The 16,822-nt window shown below is 38.7% G+C and overlaps 1 protein-coding gene across 6 annotated transcripts in view; it reads left to right on the forward strand.

Moving 5' to 3' along the window:
* Positions 1-16,822, forward strand: part of LOC132825811 (astrotactin-2-like) — a 1,607,744-nt gene that overhangs the window by 966,335 nt on the left and 624,587 nt on the right. For all 6 annotated transcript variants that reach the window (XM_060841306.1, XM_060841305.1, XM_060841303.1 and 3 more), the window contains 2 exons: positions 731-835; positions 13,445-13,624. In XM_060841306.1, the coding sequence (XP_060697289.1) occupies positions 731-835; positions 13,445-13,624 (285 nt within the window). The remainder of the gene's footprint in view (positions 1-730; positions 836-13,444; positions 13,625-16,822) is intronic.

The following is a 16,822-nucleotide window of genomic DNA, read 5'->3' on the forward strand; positions in this document are numbered from 1 at the left end:
GTGTGGCTAATTAATTTTATTTTGAAGGTACTATCGCTTCAAGCAATCTTGTATTTTAATTCTTGCACGATGCTGCTTCATGTTAAGTTATAGGGAATTGTTTGCTCACATGCAAACACTTCAGTTGAAGCCACACACAAAGGATATCACAGCTCTATATTTACTCTTGATTTTGTTGAGATACATAGAATATTTATTGGTATAATTATGTTCTCAATCCAACTTTCAGTCGCAAGGCTTAAATGACATAATAATGAACAAGTGTTGTTTTTCTTTTTATGATTTTATCAGTTCAAAGTTATTGCATGTTTTCTTAATTTCCCCTTGGGATTGCGAAACATCTCTCCAATGCGAAGAAGTCAGCCAGATAACATTATTTATTGTTCCTCTGTTGGAATACTGTGCTGAGTTTGGAAACTGGCATCAAAAATTGGAGTAGCAAACTGTTTCCTCCCACTTATGTGGCACAGCTCTTTGGAAGTCAGTATACTACACCACAACATTCAAACTGTGCATCTCGTTGCCAGTCAATATGTCAGGTCACAACATTGAAAGACCCTGCTTATTGGCACTCAGCATTATATGGTACAATGCTGAAATAGTGTAGCATATTGCCAGACCACATCACTTCAACTGCAATGACTTTTTAAAAAAATACTTTAATGAGCTTTGAGTTGGTTATTAGGTGTCTTCTTCAAAAACAAAAAGGAATAACTTGATTATTTTCCAGGTGATGCAAAATACAGTGAGGCTACTGGCTATCCCATGGTGCAGGAGTGGAGAGTTCGAAGCAATCTATACAAGGTTAAGCTCAGTTCAATAACACAGTCTGCAGGTAAGAAGAAATGAAACAAATGAGTTTTGCTGTATTGGAAAAGGGTTTAAGAGCCAGTAACTGAATTTGAAGATAATTTTTTAAAGTGAAACAAGAGTCAGAGGCCAGTAAAAGATCAAAAGTTTGAGAAGGGTTTCGAAAGCAGAAGAGGATTGGCAAACTTGAAAGACCATGGATAGGGAGCGACAGAGGGCATGAGCGAATATACCAATAAGTAATACAAGGGCCACATTGAAAGAGAAATGGACTGCGAGCAAATATTGTGTTACTTTCTACAGGAATGTCTTAGTTTTGTGACCTGGGTATTCATGTTCAGTGGTTTTTGTGGTGATGCAACTCTTGATCCCATTACTTTGCTTATTTCTATGTTCCTGCCAATATTATGAAGTGGGATTCAGCCAAGAAGGTAATATTGCTGTTGGTAATTGTCTTTAGTCTATTGTGTTCAAAGACACAACAAGGACAGATCACTAAGTGATTAACAAATAGAACCGAGCCAGATGTGAAGACTGGATTGCTACAGTCTTCGAGATCACGTGCATCCCATGGTTTGCATTTTGGAATACCTAATTTGTTAGAGCTCTTCAGACAATGCATCTGAATATATTCCCTCAAATGTAATGGTTTACAAAGTAAATAAAGCTGTATGACAGCTGATTAGGAGACATTTTGATAGATTGATAAACTGAGTTGAAACAGTATGAATAAATATTCAAACAGTTTAAATATGTTAATTGTTTCATGTTATTTAAATTAATGATTGTGTTCTTTTCAAGTTATTAACACTGACATGTTCCTTGATAATACTTCTCCCGCTTTTCAAAATAGCTGACTCACCTGACTTATTAAGTGGCCTATTAAGTGTGACAATACAATGGCTTTAAGAGATATATTTTGTCCTGGTTCTTTCATGAAGACAAGTTGAGCCAAGGTGATGAGCAGTCTGCTCAAACCCAATAACATAAACAGCTTGTGAGGCCTTGGTATCCTGCATGGATGGGGTCAAGTTCCCACTGGATTTTGAGTTTTAGCTTTCCACAATTGCAGAGGTCTTGAAGTTGGATGTGGAAACTCTTATAGCTGTCTCTATTATAGCTAAAAGCTGGGGTTCTCTTCCTGCTGCTGGAATTGTATGTGAGAGAATCTATTTACTGATTTTGCCTTTGAGAAGGGTGTGTTTATGGGAAGTTACTATATTGGAACAGTTAATTAGTGGTAGTTTATATACATATATAAATATATATATATATATATATATATAAAATACAATTCTTTTGTTTTCTTTTAACTTTTTCCATATTTTAACTGAAGTGTAAAAATAATATATGTTCTGCTTAAAGTCGAGTAGTTTGACCAATTGGGTTGCGTCTGGAATGCAACACCTTACACTTATCTTTACAATAAGAAAACGTTAGAGTTGAGGCTACCTTCTTAATATATTTTGAGAGGGTTTTGTCCAGTTGATCAAATAAGCAACTCCATTGTATCAAACCAGTCATATTTGATGTACGATGAATTCTGAAGCCCAAAGATGAGCTTTTAAAAAAAGAAAATGTCTGTAGTCCTTGGATATCATTTTGGGTCACTAAGTTTTAATCAGCCATTTTAATTTATCCTTGTGGAATACAAGGATAAATTAAGTTTTGACAATTACTTAATTTTGATCAAAGTTTGAATTGAATATGGTCCTAACCTTCATCCTTCCATAACAGCAGTTAGATGTAAACAAGTTAATATGTGCTTAAGCATTACGGGAATGAAATCTCTCCTGACAATGACTTAAACTGAAATGACTGCTGCATATAATGGTGAGAGTTGTTTTTTGCACTTCTGCCAGTTGTTCCCTGACATTTGTCAACAAGAGGAATTTTCATTTTTGTTTTTTACAAAACCGGTTTGAACAAAGAAGGCATTTAAGCTCAATTTAACATTTGCATATCTCTGTCTTACAGTGAACACTTTTTTCTTAATGTTTTGACCTAAATCAGCCTTCCAGGAAGTCTGTCTTGCCTGTGTGATCTTCATTTGGGTCTTTGAACTCTCTACCCTCTTGCTCTACTACCTGAGCTTTCTGCCTGTGTTGCATTGGAACTCAAATTATCTACACCCTCAATTATTACCAATTTTCCTGACATCGGAGTCCAGTTTTGCAATGACCTTTAAAAATGTTGTTAAATATTTTAACTTGATATTTCTCATACCCTGGGTTCTGGATTCAACAAAATAAGTACTTGTTAGGTGAATTTCATGAAGCAGGCAGAACTTAGCACCCACTTAGCTCTGACTTTGGATTAGTCGATCATAAAAGTCAGGGTATTTGGTTTCTAGAGATCAGAGGAGTCAGGTACCCAGCATTTGTCTCATTTATCAGCACATTCTTGGATGTTGCTTATATTATCAAAATGGCAACTAGAATATAAAGTTGAAAATGTGTTGCTGGTTAAAGCACAGCAGGTTAGGCAGCATCCAAGGAACAGGAAATTCGACGTTTCGGGCATAAGCCCTTCATCAGGAAGGGCTTATGCCCTTCTAGTTTTTTTAACTAGAATATAAAACTTGTTTTGTATACTTAAATATTAGGGACATGTCCAGCTTCAAGACCCAGCAAATGCAGAAAGCTAAAACTATAATGCCTGGTTCTACAAGTATCAGGGCGGTTGAAGAGATCTATTTTCACTGCGTCAGAGTGAAGACTGACTACACTTTGGGGTATTAAATCTGAGGAGGTTGCCCAATTTCCTGGATTAACTTTGAGTAACCACAAAGGAGAATGATGGAAACAGTGATTTGTGCAGTTTCATACAGGTTTCCACCCAAGTATGGCGCATGCTTGGAGCTCCACACACATGACACATCAACTCGAGGCTTTCATTAAATGTTGTCCAAGTTCTCTCCTGCATCTGATTCACACAAATTAATTCCACTGCTTAATACATGGAGGGGCTGTTGTTTTAATTAGTCAAGTACTTGACAATGTTCCCTCAGTGCAATTTAATTAATTTCTGTTTCATTATACTGCTCTTCCTTCATGTTGTAGGCAACAAAAATGTCTGACACAGTAATGGATAAATTGATCATCTCTGCAACAATTATTGCTCACTCAGGAAGGCTGCTTTCATCCATCACTCATCTGCAGTGTGCAGATACAAATCACATTTCAATGAATTTCTTTTATCAGTGTAAAACTATAATTAGGTACCTACAACAACTGTTAGTTTTGATTTTATGAGAATTACATTAAATCAGTTCAGCTGCATTAAGTATAATTACTGCTTCACAATTACTAATTAAATTGTGTGGACATGACATTGTTTTAGAAAGTTTCACCAGCTGAGAGTTCTTTTTGTCCATATAATGTAAATTTAAGTAAGTCCTGAGTATGAATCTTGTGGTGCAGTAATGATATCCCTTCCTCTGACATGGGTTCAAGCCTCACCTCTCCTGGAGGAGTGTCACAGCATGACCAACAGTTTGGTGTAAAATAACTAAAGGCCTTGAAATGGCTATGTTGCGATGGTACAACATAGGAAACCTACATTCTGCCAGCCTCATCTTGTCTGGGTCTCATACATGTCTGAACTGTTGGAGGTGAGAAAATTCAGCCCATGTCTCATACATTTGTCTAAATCTCTAGGTTCCTAGTTCAGTAATATAACTTCGGTAATGTGATCTTGCCTGGATCAGTGCAGCACCAATGGCACTCAAGAAACTTGATATGATCCATGACAACACAGTTGTCATGACAACCGCATCTAACCTCTCCCAAATTCATTCCTGCTACCAGCGAATGGACAGTAGTAACAGTGTTTAGATCAGAATGGTGCTGGAAACGCATGGCAGGTCAGGCAGCATACGAGGAGCAAGAAAATCGATGTTTCGGGCAAAAGTCCTTCAACACATCAATTTTCCTGCTCTTCGGATGTTTCCTGGCCTGCTGTGCTTTTCCAGCACCACTCTGATCTAAACTCTGGTTTACAGCATCTGCAGTCCTCACTTTTGTCTCGTAGTCACAGTGTGTACCATATGTAAGGTGCACTGAAACAATTCATCAAGGCTCCTTATATTGCATCTTTAAAACTCATAACATTGGCTACTTAGAAGGGCAACAGTATCAAATGCATGGGGGCAGCATCATGTGCAAGGCTCCTTGCAAGCCATGTTGAATAGTAGGGGGTAAAATATTGATAGATATGTTTCAGTCATGGTTTTCCACTGGTAGAGTTTCATTTTTAGTTCATGCATCATAAACCCCAACAGCATTGCTTACTTGCATTGATATACCCAGTTATCACCCAATTAAACATTAATTCATATATCCATCACCTGTTCCCTTCTTCCATTTGCTCTGAGGCATCCCTTTAGATTCTACTCAATGATAACAAGCCACACAGACTCCTGATGTGAAACTATATTGCCATCCTGTCACTGTCATTCGGTCAAAATGTTGGAACTCCATTCCTTCACAGCACTGAGCATATTCGGACACTGCGAGGGGAGCAGTGATTTAAGAAGGCAGCTCACCACCACTTTCCAAAGGGCAATTAGGAATTGACAAGAAATACTCAGCTAGACAGTGATTCCCCCATCCTGTGAATGGAGATAAAGAAAGCTTCTCTTAAGGTTAAGAGAAAAAAGGAATAATGCTTTCTTCTTCTGTATTTAATAACTCAAAAATAATACAATGATCATGGAAATTCAGAAAGTCTGATTCATTTAGTAAGTCTTCAATTAAAGAAAAAAAAACTATGATTGTTAATCATAGTAGAAAATTTGCCTCCTTAACACTGTACCAAAGACTAATGTAACATTAATGAAGCCAAACATCTTTCATTGGCATAATATTGGCCCAATACAGTGAATTGAATAAGTTTATCAAGACTTTGAGAAACAGTTGCACCATTTTTAATGGACACAATTATCTGAGTGCACATGTAAAACAGTGCATCTCTAGAAAGTTTGTTCCAATCTCAGCCAATTCCCCAGTTTCCACTTCTCCACTTCTCTTTCTGTCATTTGTTTTCTTGTTCAACATTTACTTCATTTTCATTTCAGCCAAGTTTATTGCAGCCATCATCAGGCTTTCCTCTGTGCTGTGTCTCTGTTGCCTTACTTCCCTGGAATATGACAAACCCAATGAATTAATGACTTGAGAAAAATTGATCCGAAAGTCTGAGATTATTAACTGTCCAAATTATTCTGACTTTAGAAGCATAGTTCATTCTCATTTTCAAATCAATTGAAGCTGAACAAACATGAAAAACTAGTCAAGTTTGCCTTACAATTTAAAATCCTTGTAATATGATCTACTATCTTCCACAGCATTGATTTATAAGAAAAAAATCATTAATTTCTAACTTAATTCTTCTTTCAGAGAACTGTCGGTTCTGGAGGTTGTACTGAGTTTATTTTCAAACAGCTAATGTATAATTTGGCAGGAAAAGAGAATATGAGAGTTTTGTTCGAACAAATAAAGACCATGAAGCCTATCTAATCCAGGGATGATTAACTAAATAATTCTGAAAATTGATTTAAAATTGATCATGAAATACTTAAGTGAAAAGAAAAGCTGGGAATTCTCCCAGTGCAAAAGCGAGCAAAAACATGGGTTCTCACTGTCTGGAAGTAGTCCATTTATTTGAACTGGGTAGAACTAAAACTATGGACTGTTTTGAAATCCGAACCAGAGCTGTACCATGCCAGAAAAGCATGCACCAGGAATCCTGCGTATTTTACCCTCATAGGTTGTAGTTGATTTAACTATGGTATCTTATGCAGACATCCTGCAATAGAAACTGTTAAATGACTCTGAATGTTTGTTGATAAGGATCTTATTTTTACATTTGGTCAAAGAATGGTTCAGGTGCCTACCTTTTATTCGGTTTGTGGTGTGATAAAATGTATCGTTTCAATGGACTTTGAAACCAAAATTGTTTGTGAGCAAAAATAATTCAGGCTATTTCATAGGTGTGAGCAATACAATGATTTAGTAATGATAAAGTAATCTCTCTTCCATCTTCCAATGTAGAACACTACCAATATACAATACACAATACATACTCAAGTATACAGAGTACCTAAGGAATCTTGTGGCACAGTAGTAATGTCTCTACCTCTAAGCCAGGAGCAATGGGTTCATATCCAACCTTGAGAAGTGTGGAATAGCATCTCTGAACAGAAAGTATATGTAAAAATGTAAAGACCTTCAAGCATAAAATTGTAAATAACATAATAGGTTCTTTCCTTGGTATTAAACCAGTACACTACCTTTAACAATGAACACTGTAATCAACGTTAAAAGCTATCTGTCTCGTACCATTGATTATATTGCTAATGTGGTGTCAGCAGTTATTTTATTATGTATTCAAGCTTGATTGACCTTGTGAGCAGATCTATCTTTTCCCTTTCCTGATTTAACTGAACCTGGTTCCTTATCTTCCCAGTATCTTCACTGCTGGAGTGATTCTTTGTAAGTTTGCCCTTCATAAATATCAGTAACTTCTGATCTTGAGTCAACTGCTCCTTTACACGCTGCATGACTTTTGCGTAATTGTTTTTTTAATGCAATCTAAATAAGCAAAACTCTGTTGTTACTTATTTTTTTTAATTTTCATGAAATCATTTTTGGACAGGCTCCATGTTCAAACAGCTTCATTATTGGTTTCTGTTGAAAGACTCACTCAAATTATCCAACACATGGCCTTATAATTCTCATTGTCAACCCTATCCTTCCTACCCAGTCCTATGATTACATTTGGCTGAGCCTGAGGCTGATGCAGTAAGAAAGACCACATCGCACAGTAAACTTTTAATGATTTAACTACAATGCTTACATATGGCAATCATTCTTTTAATTACCTTACGTATGGTCTACATTTGGCAGTTTTACATTTTTTAGTAATTACACACAGCATTACACACAGCATTATTGCTTCCTCCACCTTCAGTACCGATTAACAATACACACAGACAACTACAAACACACTTTGGACCTTAATTTAGACTGGTGGTTTTGGATAACTCAGTCCATACAACCCATCAGGTTTTATCAGCTGTGCACAGGACAGTAAATGTTTCAAGTTTTGTTCAATGACAAGAGCAGCACATTCAGAGAATCTACTGACTGTACCAGCTGTCCCTCAAAGCTACTGCTGTTTGCTGATTCATGAGCTACGATTTCCTCTCGATAGCCTATAATCAGATGTAGATGCTGCTTCTAAATGTTGCAAGATATTTCATTGTAGCGTGACCACAACAATTTCATCAAATCTTCTTGCAAACCTGTCCTGACACAACTTCACCCATGCGGTTTCCCAGCATGGATTGCTGATTAATAGAGTCAAGATTGGGACATTCATTTCTTCTTCCTTTCTGTAAACAAGATGCCCAGACAGTGATAATGGTAAAAGAGATGAACTGTGGATTGGACATGAAATAACCTCTGATGAATACAGCTCAGTTTTACACTTCCTAAAATAGAAGCAGAAAATGCTGGAATTACACAGTAGGTCAGGTGGCATTGCGGGGGGGGAGAGAGAGAGAGAGAGAGAATGGTTGCAAATTTTGTGGTGATTAGGACAGCTAAACAGTCAGCATTTGAAGCCTACTCGTGCACAGTTAAATGCGGAAATCCAAAATGCTGCTGTCAGTGAGTTATACTTTGCAATAGTTTCACTCTGGATGACAAGCAGGAAAAAAATTTCATTGAAATGCCTTCAGCTGATCCAATTGGTGTCTGGAACATATGTGCATGTTGCACCCATCTCTCAATATGCACAGGCATAGCTGTTCCTGGCACTTTTCCACATGCACGTTGAAATATCTTATTGGTTTTTGAACAGTTTGATGAAGAACAAGCAGAAAATCAGTCTGGAAAGTGAGCTGGAACTTCATGCCCTGTGTTTATTCCACTCTGGATCTAAAAAGGTTTTAAAGGAGAAATTATACAGCATTTGTAACACCCCCGCACCCAAACCCCACTTAACTGGCCACAATCTGTAAAGGCCGAGAAAATCCAATGGAGAGATGGTTATTAGAGCAGCATGGACTGGAGTTACATGTCAGAGCTATGTGGGGTTGTGGTTGTGGTAGACTCCATGGAAATTGTCAGGGAAATTGAAGACTCTGATGGGTAATTCCCCTGCAGTTGGAACCCTCTGAAAAAACTCATTAAAGGCAGGAATTCAGAGGGTTGTGCTTCACTTAAGCTCAGTTAGCCAGGAATACTTAGAAGATCAAAAACCTAGTCAGACTCTTGAGTCACTACCAAACTAACCACCCACCTCCACATCCCTCAAATCTCTTTACGGGCACCTAGTTCCCTGGCAGCCTGATCAGACTCCCTGAGCCAGACAACTGATCTCCACACCCGAACAATCCCTTTCCCTCCCAGCCCCAGAATCCCATCAACTCCCCCAGTGCCCAACCTGAACCCCTGGCATCCAATGACACCATCCACCAATTCTCCCTGTCGGACCTAACACGCTGCTCCTACGCAGCATGACACCATCCAGGACCAGAAACCCCTTCCCTCTATCTGCCATCCGATGCAGCCTTTCCCTCCCTAATGAATGCTGCTTGCCTCACTGGACCCAACGACTCCGGCCGATAACGCAGGCACCGGGACATTTCCTATCTGGAACCCTTGTAGCTAATCATTTAAATCACAGAACATGGCACAATGATTGCTGAGAAATGGGGAGTCGTTTGACCTGTGCCAGAGAACTACTTGATTTCAGCTACGTCCTGTATTTCTGAAGGAACTGGAATCAGAATTCCTAACCACTGTGTTCAATTTCTCCCATTGTGTTCAGGCCTCATTGCAGGAAGTTCATAAACAATGTAGTTGGTGGCTAATATCTCTCTTCATCCCTGAGTTATGGCTTTGAATCCATCATGGGATTTTATTTTCTTCAATGTTTAATTACAAAAACTGCTTTAAGCATTATTTTTAATCAAAAAATACTATAATTAAATCTTTAAAGTCTCCAAGCTTATTGTAAATTGGAAATCTCTTTTACTAAAACTCTCCAATTGAATTTCGATATCATTTACCAAGTCAGCAGAAACATGTTTTTTTCTGATAATGTTGCTAAATTGTAAGTAAACCATGCTTCTCGTTAGGAACTATGTAGACCTAAAAATAGCCAACTTGAACTCGATTGTTTTTCTGTGTCACATTTACTTCTTTACTGCGTCCAGCTAACAGTCACACTTTGTGCATGGGAAGTGTTCCCCTTGACTTGTGGAACAAATAAACAAGGTCAAATATTGCCAAACTGACAAAAAAAATCCCTTCAATTTATAGTTATTTTCACAGTCAAAACCTTAGAAATGTTAAATGTTGAAAGAGGTGTCACTGAGTTTTTAAAACAGTGCTTGATGTTCATAACTGGCAGTGAGAATAATGCTGTTGTGTTAAATTGCAATTTTTTCCTTTTCTTAATCATTTATAATTCAGCTTCTATCTTAATTTGTTTCCCCATCCATAAAATGTATAATTAAGAATGAAGGGATTTATTCCTTTCCTTCATGGTTCGCTGACTGTGATTACTTCAATGTGACGGATGCTTTACTTGCTTGATGACTGCATTGCTGCTGGATGCCTGGCGTTTCCCATGACTTAGTGCCAGACTCAAGCTGACAACAAGAAAGCAAAGCATGCCACAGAGATCACTGCACCTTTGTGAGCTGTTTTCTTTGAGGTCAGGAGCCAGCACTATTGTCGAGGAGTGTGGTGCTGGAAAAGCACAGCAAGTCAGGCAGCATCCGAAAAGCAGGCGAATCAACGTTTCAGGCAAAAGCCCTTCCAAAAGCTAGCACTATTGCTTAACTGTTCCCTTGGTGGATCTTTACTGGTTGAATAAAAGACTGTAGCAAATGTCAATGGCACAATCAATACCATCAGTTGCAGTGTGTGGTCATTTTGATCTAATGTTTGGAATCAGTAAAGGATCATGGTTTAAGGCAAAGGCAGATGGTATTGTTTCCTAAATTGTCACTAACCTAACTTCCTCTGGAGAAATTCCCTCCACAGCTTTCAATCTCTCAGATTCTTCTATTGCCTAAGCTATGCTTGCCTTCTCACAAGAAGGAGATAACATTCTTTACTCCAAATCTAGTTGAGTCCTTTCTTTCAGCTTCTTTCCCAGAACATTAATGATGCTATTTAAGCCATCTCTGCTCTTGCCAGAACAAGGAAAATTAATCACATTACTTCCCTTCCCTCTCCTTCACATGGTCATTCACTGATTCTCCAGTCTCCTAACTCAGTTTCTGTATTTCCATTTCTTGAGATAGACAAACAAGTTACCACTTATTATAATCCTACAGTTACCTTCATTACTTTCTTGTTGCTTTCTGTAAGGCCTCTATTCTATTCTCCAAATATCTCCAGATCTGTTATGATGATCCCACCTTTTGGACACCAGTGCTCCTTGTGTTTTTCATTTCCCTCAATCAAGCATTTCCTTCCTAATGTGGCTGAAAGGGCTCTCAGCTGTGTCAATTTCATTTCTTGCTTTATTGTTCTGACATCTCCTCTCTACCAGAACGACAACTGGTTTCATCTTGTTTTCACCATCCACCATGCAAGCCTCTGTGTCAATAACTTATCCACCATTTCTATCACTTGCAGCATGTAACTGCCACCAATCTCACCCTTTGTTCCCTTCAACCTTCCAAAGGGACTTTTCCCTCTTTGACGTCTTGTTGTTTTCCTATTCACTCATGGGATGTAGGCATCTCTGACTAGGCTAGCATTTGTTGCCAATTCCTAGTTACCAGTCTTATATTTTACAAATGCACCGTAGAAAGTATCCCCTCCAAATGGATCACAATTTGGTAAAACAACTGCTAAACATCACAAAAAATTAGAGTTGTGAAGACAGCTCAATCCATCATGCAAACCACCTTCCCATCCATTGACTCTATCTATACTTGCTGCTGCCTCAAGAAAATAGCCAACATAGTCAAAGATCCCTTCCACCCTGGTTATACTCTATTCCACCCTCTTCCTGTGGGCAGAAGATACAAAAGTTTGAAAAAATACGTACCAAGAGATTCAAGTTCACCATCTTCCTCACTGTTATCAGACTTTTGAACTGACTTCATATATTAAAGTTGATCTCCATCTGCAACTTCTCTGTAGGTGTAATTATATGTTCTGCATTCTGTTTTATTACACTGATGTACTTATTTAGATATGATTTGCCTAAATAGCATGCAAAACATTATATTTCACTGTTTCTTGGTACATGTGACAATAATAAATCAAGTCAAAATAGCAGTTAAGTGTCAACCAGAAATGGGTTTGGAGTCACATATAGGTCAGATCAGGTAAGGATGATAAATTTCCTTTCCTGAAGGATATTAGTGAACCAGATAGGGTTCTTATTTTTTCCTGATAATTGAAAATAGTTTCATGGTCACCATTAGACCCTTACTTCATGATTCTTTACTGAATTCAAATTTCACCATCTGCCATGGTTGAATTTGAACCCACATCCCCAGAACATAAACTGAATTTCTGGATTAATAGCCTGGCAATATTACCACTGGGTCACTGCCTCCCCACATTGCAATCAGCTCCCATGTCCTGCTCCCTTTTTCTGCAGCATGCTTTACATGCAAGGATAAGAGATCAACAACTGACCTTTAACCTCCTCCTTGGGGCACAAAACTCTTTCCAGATCAAACAGTGACTAAAGCAAAAACTTGTGATACTAGGAATCTGAAATAAAAGCAGGAATTATGGTCAAGCTGACTTTGGAAAGAGAAATAGGGCAACAATGTTAGCCAATAACTTACACACCGGGGAGATGAAACACAAATTGAATGAACACTTTTTGGAACATTTATGTTTGGAAGGACAATTTGCACTTCTGTTTATTAGTTTTTTTAATTCTTCCACTTTGTTTTTGACCTTCTGCATTCTCTCAATGAACCTCTGTTTAAACTGTGGGAACAGCACCTCCACTTTTGAGTGGGTACTTTACAACATTTTGGATTCAAAATGTCTAAAAATTTCAATCACAATGCTGCCATTTTTTTTTCTGACAGCAACTGATGTGGATGATTGTGTTTTTGACATTTACATTATACTTCAGGACATTTTGTTTCCTCCTTGTCCTACAATCATTTGTACCTTATACACTTTTACAGCTTAATCACTCCTATCTTCCATAGTCACTGAACTCTATTCTTGTTCGATCCTCCTTTTCCTGCCTCAGTAAAATAGCTGCTTAAAAAATGTTATAATCGCTAAATTGTTGATTAAAGGAGTTTTCTAACTTACCTCACAGATGCTTGTGACCTACTGACTACTTCTGGGGTTTTCTGCTTTTATTTCAGGTTTCCAGCATCTGCACGATCTGGCTTTTATACCCACTTAATAACTACTTGTTGAAGAAATGAGCAAAACTGATTGAAGGGAACAGATTACAGTTTCAAATACTTTATCAAGTTGATTTATTTGCAAATTATGTAACAGCGCACTGAAAGTTTGGGGAATGCATTAGACAGACCTTTACTAGTCAACTGAATTAATAATGCCCAGATGAAAGAATGCCCAGATGTTCTACTTGTAAACACAAACATTCTTTTGTGGCCCAGGTTTTTCCAATGCGCTGAAAATGCTGAAGGAGGAGAGTAGCAGAGAGGATCTGATTTCTGTCATTCAGCAGTATGGCAGCCATTATATTGCTGAGGCACTCTACGGCTCAGAACTCACATGCAAAATACACTTTCCAAGCAAGAAGGTCCAGCAACAGCTTTGGCTCCAGTATCAGAAAGGTAGGATAAAAACATTTTTTTTCCATCATTATTTCCATAAGAACTTTACTTCAGTGGAAGGGCTGGAGGTGAAGTCAAATTATCAAAGGTCACTTTGAGATATGCTTCTCGACTACAGCTTGAGATAATGTTGTCTCCCATTGCTCATACCAAATCCAACAATGTCAGTTATGGGTGTTCTTGTACACCAGTCAATGAAGGTAAGCATGCAGGTACAGCAGGTAGTGAAGAAGGCTAATAGCATGCTGGGCTTCATAACAAGAGGGATTGAGTATAGAAGCAAATAGGTTCTTCTGCAGCTGTACAGGGCCCTGGTGAGACCACACCTGGAGTACTGTGTGCAGTTCTGGTCTCCAAATTTGAGGAAAGCGATTCTGGCTATTGAGGGAGTGCAGCGTAGGTTCACGAGGTCAATTCCTGGAATGGCGGGACTACCTTACACTGAAAGACTGGAACGACTGGGCTTGTATACCCTTGAGTTTAGAAGACTGAGAGGGGATTTGATTGAGACATATAAGATTAATTAAGAATTGGACACTCTGGAGGCAGGAAACATGTTTCCGCTGATGGGTGAGTGCCGAACCAGAGGACACAGCTTAAAAATACGGGGTAGACCATTTAGGACAGAGATGAGGAGAAACTTCTTCACCCAAAGAGTGGTGGCTGTGTGGAATGCTCTGCCCCAGAGGGCAGTGGAGGCCCAGTCTCTGGATTCATTTAAGAAAGAGTTGGATAGAGCTCTCAAGGATAGTGGAATCAAGGGTTATGGAGATAAGGCAGGAACAGGATACTGATTAAGGATGATCAGTCATGATCATATTGAATGGTGGTGCAGACTCGAAGGGCAGAATGGCCTACTCCTGCACCTATTGTCTATTATTTAGGCCTGAAGATGTGGAATTTCCTCCTAAATCCCGTCACCTCTCTATCTTCATTTTATGAACCGCTTAAGATCTAACAAATGATCAAGCTGTTGTTTATTTGGCAAAATATTTATTACTGACTTCCTGTCTCATTTATACAACTATGAAATGTCTTGGAAAATTTTCTTACATTGAAGATGCTTTGTAAATGTAAATTGTTGTTGACAGTTTACAAACACATAACCTAGAGATTGTCTCAGTTCCACACTGATGAAAATATCCTGCAAAGACACAGAATCTCAGAGGACCATTGAGGTGCTCTCTCATTGGAGAGACACAACTGATGGTGGTTTGACCAGAGGGCCATCATGGCACACATGAGGGGAATGATTGCGAAAGAGAATCCTTCATGGTAACCTCAGCCAATGTGAGAACTGAAACCATGCTGTTTAAGTCATTGTGTTACAAACTTGCTGTCGATCCAACTAAGCGAACAGATATTCCTTCAAGTGTAGAATTACATACATCACCAGCCAATGACTAGAAATTACAAAAATTACTGCAACAAAGTTTGTTTTTTTTTTCTTCTCTTGTCCCTAAAACAATGTCCAAGAGGGAGACTGCATGAGGATTCTTCAAAAAACTCCATCAAGTTTGTGAGACGTTTTCCCACGCACAAAGCCATGTTGACTATCCCTAATCAGTCCTTGCCTTTCCAAATAAATGTACATCCTGTCCCTCAGGATTCTCTCCAACAACTTGCCCACCTCCGACAGTCTCACCAGTCTAAAGTTCCCTGGCTCATCCTTACCACCTTTCTTAAATTGTGGTATCATTTTACCCAACTCCAGTCTTCCAGCACCTCATCTGTGACTATCAATAATACAAATATCTCAACAAGAGGCCCAGCAAGCACTTCCTTAGCTTCCCACAGAGTTATAGGGTGCACCTGATCAGATCCTGGGGATTTATCCACTTTTATGCGTTTTAAGATATCCAGCACTTCGTCCTCTGTAATAAGGACATTTTTCAAGATGTCACCATCTATTTCCCTACATTCTAAATCTTCCGTGTCCTTTTCCACAATAAATACTGATGCAAAATACTCATTTAGTATCTCCCCTATCTCCTGTGGGGTTCCACACAAAGGCCGCCCTGCTGAACTTTGAAGGGCTCTATTCTCTGCCTAGTTACCCTTTTGTCCTTAATGTATTTGTAAAAGCCCTTTGGATTCTCCTTAACTATTTGCCAAAGGTATCTCATGTCCCCTTTTTACCCTCCTGATTTCCCTCTCAAGCATACTTCCACTGCCTTTGTACTCTTCTGCGGATTCACTCGATGTATTCTGTGAATACCTGACATATGCTTCCTTCCTTTTCTTAACCAAACCCTCAATTTCTCTAGTCATCCAAAATTCCCTACACCGACCAGCCTCTCCTTTCACCCTAACAGAAGTATACTGTCGCTGGACTCTCGTTATCTCATTTCTGAAGGCTTCCTATTTTCCAACCTTCCTTTACCTGCAAACATCTGCCCCCAGTCAGCTTTTGAAAGTTCTTGCCTAATATCATCAAAATTGGTACATTGACCTTCCTCCAGTTTAGAACTTCAACTTTTAGATCTGGTCTATCCTTTTGCATCACTATTTTAAAATTAATAGAATTATGGTTGTTGGCCCCAACATGCTCCCCCACTGACACCTCAGTCAACTGCCCTGCCTTATTTCCCAAGAGTAGGTCAAGTTTTGCACCTTCTGTAGTAGGTACATCCACATACTGAATCAGAAAAATTTCTTGTACTCACTTAACAAATTCCTCTCCATCCCTTAACACTATGGCAGTCCCAGTCCAAGTTTGGAAAGTTAAAATCTCCTACCATAACCACCCTATTATTCTTACAGATAGCGGAGATCTCCTGGCAAATTTGTTTCTCAATTTCTCACTAACTATTAGGGGGTCTATAATATAATCCCAATGAGGTGATCATCCCTTTTTTATTTCTCAGTTCGATCCAAATAACTTTCATGGATGTATTTCTGGGAGTATCTTCCCTCAGTACAGCTGTAATGCTGTCCATAATCAAAAACGCCATCTCTTTTGCCTCCCTTTCTGTAGCATTTGAATCCTGGAACTTTAAGCTGCCAGTCCTGCCCATCCTTTAGTCTTGTTTCTGTAATTGCTATGATATCCCAGTCCCACATTCGAAACCATACTGAGCTCATCTGCCTTTATGCACCGAAATAAGTGCAGTTTATCAGTTCTGCCTTGTTCTCAGCTTTGTCCCTGCCTACACTGACTGACTCATTTCTTTTCTCAACTGTACCATTTCAGATTGA

Source organism: Hemiscyllium ocellatum, chromosome 21, assembly GCF_020745735.1.
Source record: "Hemiscyllium ocellatum isolate sHemOce1 chromosome 21, sHemOce1.pat.X.cur, whole genome shotgun sequence".
NCBI classification, from domain to species: domain Eukaryota; kingdom Metazoa; phylum Chordata; class Chondrichthyes; order Orectolobiformes; family Hemiscylliidae; genus Hemiscyllium; species Hemiscyllium ocellatum.